We start from the raw sequence: 5,487 nt of genomic DNA, 5'->3' as shown, positions 1-5,487 counted from the left end.
AATTGAGGTATGTTGCGACCGGGTAACATACGACAGGTATCTGTATTATATGATATATGTTGGATTGATTTGACTGATTGGATTGAGAATATGTGTCTATATGCCTTATTTGTTGAGTTTATGTGGCATACATGACATTGAGATTTGAATGTCGATGTATAAAATAAATGTTTTGTTAACACACATCGTTTGATGCATACATCGATACATGACATGCACGTTGAGCTATGATCCTTTGAAACCCTGATATGATTTGATTGGATTCTGGGGTTTGTGAACACAATGCTATGTTTGATATTTCATGACCCTTAAAACATAGACATTTGTGGCACCGACGATTGCTATGAGATTTGGGATTTGATGGCGCTTCGTCGACGCTATCATACGAGTATCCCTTATTTAGGCCGGTGTGCCAGCTCGAGCATTGATTTGATAGCGATTCATTTGATTCTGACATGTGCTCAGTGGATGGGCATTTGACCTGATACCTCCACGACATACATGCATTGCATACCATATATCATTGTTTAGATATCTGTGGTATATATGATGGTTGTTCCATACGGAGCTTTGCTCACCCCCAAGGGGGGCTGTTGTTGTCTTTGTGTGTGGACAATGGTAGGTACTCCAGGATATCAGGAGACCGGAGAGGGTACTTCTGGAGGGAGTTACAGTTTGAGTTGAGGTTTATATTTTGTTCCCAGTATATATGTATATGTATCTATATACCGGGGCATGTCCCGAGGATATGAGTTGTTTGTATATGATTGGTTTTGATTACGTGTGGGCTTGTTTATGATGTGAGATTAAATACTATTTTTAGTATTTAAATTACAGAAGAAATATTTTGGGCTCATTGTAAAGAAATTTTAAACTCGTTTTCCGCTGTAATTAGTTAACCCTAATCAAAGTGCATTGTAATAACGATTAGGAGCTAAGGGCCCCACACAGAGTTGTATTATTTCTTCTATAATTTAAATACTAAAAATAGTATTTAATCTCACATCATAAACATGCCCACACGTAATCAAAACCAATCATATACAAACAACTCATATCCTCGGGACATGCCCCGGTATATAGATACATATACATATATACTGGGAACAAAATATAAACCTCAACTCAAACTGTGACTCCCTACAGAAGTACCCTCCTCAGATATCCTGGAGTACCTGCCATTGTCAACACACAAAGACAACAACAGCCCCCCTTGGGGGTGAGCAAAGCTCCGTATGGAACAACCATCATATATACCACAGATATCTAAACAATGATATATGGTATGCAATGCATGTATGTCGTGGAGGTATCAGGTCAAATGTCCATCCACTGAGCACATGTCAGAATCAAATGAATCGCTATCAAATCAATGCTTGAGCTGGCACACCGGCCTCAATAAGGGATACTCGTATGATAGCGTCGACGAAGCGCCATCAAATCCCAAATCTCATATCAATCGTCGGGGCCACAAATGTCTATGTTTTAAGGGTCATGTAATACCAAACATAGCATTGTGTTCACAAACCCCAGAATCGAATCAAATCATATTAGGGTTTCCAAGGATCATAGCTCAACGTGCATGTCATGTATCGATGTATGCATCAAACGATGTGTGTTAACAAAACATTTATTTTATACATCGATATTCAAATCTCAATGTCATGTATGCCACATAAACTCAACAAATAAGGCATATAGACACGTATTCTCAATCCAATCAGTCAAATCAATCCAACATATATCATATAATACAGATACCTGTCGTATGTTACCCGGTCGCAACATACCTCAATTCTTCGTTTCCAGTTGATGTAGCCTGAAGATATTGATATAACACTTTATCAACATCAAAAACATACTCATTCAAATCAATAACATACTCCAAATCATTAATATGAGTTTCAAATATCATTTGAAACTTCAAAAAATTCATATCAAATCCAAATCATATCATAATTCAATTCCGACTTCGAATATGTGTTTATTGTCGGTTATTCTACTACATATAGGAAATTCAACTTCAAATGCATGCTATTCAAGCACTTTGATATTTAAAGCTGGTGGAACAAGAAGAAAATTACCTCAGTCAGAAGCCCTCGACGCGAAGATCACAAATATATAATTTGTTTCGCGTTTAGACAGCGTTTCGAAGTCGATTCGGACGAAAGAAAATAAAAATCTCGAACTTTCCTCTCGAAACTACGGTGAAGAAATGAAGAAAGAATAAAGCAGAAGTCTCGTTCTTATCACCACCGTTCTCGCGCCCGAGCACGAGACATTCTGCCCCCGGCTAACAATTACACCGCGCTTGGGCGGTCACAAATTACCGCTCGGGCGCGGCATGTTCTGCCCAAACATACATTTCATATATCCTGGCGCTCGGGCGGTCATTTTCTACCGCCCGGGCGCTACACGTTCGGTACAAATATTGACTTTTGTACTATATTGGCGTCCGACTTCTCCACTCGAGCTCTTACAATGTCAACTCATATTCAATATTCATTTTCTTAATTTCATTGTCATAATATACATCAAATGCATAATCACATATAAAATTCATGAATTAACGATAATCACATAGGATTTATGATAATATGATACACGGTCCTTACCCAATATATGATCATGGGGCGTGGGGTTGCCAAAGGTTGCTCCCTGACGTCCAACACAGTAGTAGCTATATAATAAAGCAAGCACGGTAGTACAGGTCAACTAAAGAGGCTCAAGTACAAAAATGAATATGAATATATGCTATGATATGACATGGTTTAAAGATTTATTGTTGTCACGACTTGATATGTATGTTCTTTCGATGCATGTTGATACATACAAGTGCCAACTTATTGAGTTTTATAAACTCATGTAGCTCATGTATTACAGGATCAGGTAGTGAAGATGCATAGGATACCGGTTCGCCAATGGATGTTTGTGACGTGCCTCACCTCGACAAGAACCGGGACTTATTATTGTATAGCTTCCGCATATGTATTGTACTAAAATATGTCAGGGTTTGAACAAGTTTTACGATGTTTATGATGATACACAGTATGTTTGTATATGAGAATATGTATTTGTATAACGATATGGTGCATGGTTGTGTATGAAAATATAGTCGATGTTGTTGTATATATGGCATTGCTTGAGATTTTGGTTTAAACAAAATGTAGGGACATCATGTCAAAATTTTTATGAACCGTCAAAGTGATGCCCCTTGTTTGATTTGCTTCATACTATAGTTATATCATTCAAACCCTATTTTGATTATGGTAATTATGCTAAGTATAGAGTAAAGGTGTGACACTTTAGAGTGGTATCAGAGCCCACAGATCTTCGAGAGGGAAGACACTGCACTTCATCCATACATGGGGAACTCGGCAAGTAAGTATATTTGTATTCCATTGTTTATGCTAATTTATGTGTCTATGTATTCTACATGTAGGTTAAGATAAGCGACGATACCACTGAAACATAAGGTACATGAAGGAGAGTCATCTAAGGGCAAGGCCCCAGCAACCGATTAAGGCAGTACGCCACGACCGGTAGATGATTTTGCTCAACTGCTCCAACAACAAGCGAAATTTCATGGGGAGCAGATACAACAATTACTTGAGATGCAACGAACTACACATGAGCAGGCACAAGCCATTCTACCTAGACAAAGGCCAGTTCAAACTGATGTGTATGATCGTTTTCGACGGCTGAATCCTCCTGAATTCATGGGAAGCACCGAGCCGGCAGTAGCAGAAGAATGGATTAAATCGTTGGAGTCCATCTTCTCCTACCTACACATGGAAGATGCTAACAAAGTGACTTGTGCCATCTTTTTGTTAACAAAGCATGCAAGGATATGGTGGGAGAGTGCAAGGGTGGCATTACCTACGATACCATTGACATGGGAAACTTTCAAAACCGTATTTTACAACAAGTATTTCAGTAAAGATGTACGAGCCAAGAAAGCCGGTGATTTCCTTAATCTGAAGCAAGGAACCATGTCAATGGCGGAATACATACAACAATTCGAGGCTGGAGTCCAATATGTACCATATATTGCACAAGATGACACCAGTAAGGGCGAACATTTCATGTGGGGACTTCACTCTGAAGTTAAACGAGATGTACGGATGTCGAAATTTGTTACCTATGGGGAGATAGTGGAAAGAGCACTTATGGCAGAACAGGACGAACAAGACATTGACAGAGACAGACAACAGCGAAGGCAGCAGTACTTTCAAAGGAGCCAAACAACAGGACAAAGCAAAAAGACCGATAGCAAAGGTACTCGACTAGAGGAACCCCGTGGCAAGGGTCCTCCTCCACGTAAGGAACAAGATAAACCACCTTGTCCTAAATGTGGCAAACTTCACGGCGGGGAATGTATGCAAGGTTCCAATGTTTGTTATCGTTGTAAAAAGCCAGGGCATCTTGCCAGGAATTGTCCAGGGAGTTCTGAGAAAGTACAAGGACGCCTGTTCGCCATGACCAAAGAGGAAGTAGATGCGGATACATCGATGATCACTGGTATGTTCTTGATTTCTGGTATCACTGCTATTGTTTTACTAGATTCGGGAGCCACGCATTCTTTTATTTCGGAATCATTTGTAAGGAGTCTGGGCATTACAACAAGTACAACAGAGACACAACTCGCCATAGCCTTACCTTCTGGGCAAGAATTACAGACAGATCAGATTGTGCTAGGGTGTCCAATATATGTCCAAGGCCATCAGATGTATGATGAATTGATAGTTTTGAAAATGACCGATTTCGATGTCATATTGGGAATGGATTGGCTCTCGACGTACAGAGTTATTATTGATTGTGGCATTAAGATTATCAAATTTGCAGCAGTAGGAGCTGAACCATTCACAGTAACAAGTGCAAGTATATCCTTACCTATTCGGATAATCTCTTATATGAAGGCTTGTAAATTACTACGGAAGGGGTGTCAAGGATATTTAGCATCTGTGTTAACTATTGATCCACCTGTTCGTGAATTAAATGATACAGATGTTGTTTGTGAATTCCCAAAAGTATTTTCTGATGATGTAACAGGCTTACCCCCGGATAGGGAGATCGAATTTGTGATTGATATTGTGATAGGAACTCATCCGATCTCAAAAACTATTATCGGTTAGCTCCTACAGAAATGAAAGAATTGAAAAAACAATTGCAAGATTTACTCGACAAAGGGTTTATTAGACCGAGTTTTTCACCATGGGGTGCATCTGTTTTATTTGTGAAGAAGAAAGACGGTATCCTTCGTCTATGTATTGATTATCGGGAGTTGAACAAGGTGACAATCAAAAATAAATATCCACTCCCCAGAATTGATGATTTGTTTGATCAATTACAAGGAGCTGCCATCTTTTCGAAGATTGATTTACGATCAGGCTATCATCAACTAAAAGTGAAATCAGATGATATCTCAAATACTGCCTTCCGAACCAGGTACGGGCATTATGAATTTCTTGTAATACCATTTGGACT

General features: G+C 39.2%; 1 protein-coding gene across 1 annotated transcript; it reads left to right on the top strand.

Moving 5' to 3' along the window:
• Positions 1 to 3,614: 3,614 nt before the first annotated feature.
• LOC142520198 (uncharacterized) lies at positions 3,615 to 5,135 on the top strand. Its single transcript, XM_075623199.1, has one exon. The coding sequence runs from the start codon at positions 3,615 to 3,617 to the stop codon at positions 5,133 to 5,135; it is 1,521 nt and encodes a 506-aa protein (XP_075479314.1).
• The last annotated feature ends 352 nt before the right edge of the window (positions 5,136 to 5,487 follow it).

Source organism: Primulina tabacum, chromosome 12 (genome assembly GCF_025594145.1).
Source record: "Primulina tabacum isolate GXHZ01 chromosome 12, ASM2559414v2, whole genome shotgun sequence".
NCBI lineage: Eukaryota > Viridiplantae > Streptophyta > Magnoliopsida > Lamiales > Gesneriaceae > Primulina > Primulina tabacum.
The sequence above is the reverse complement of the archived record's forward strand: the minus strand, read 5'-3'. Positions and strand labels throughout refer to the sequence as shown.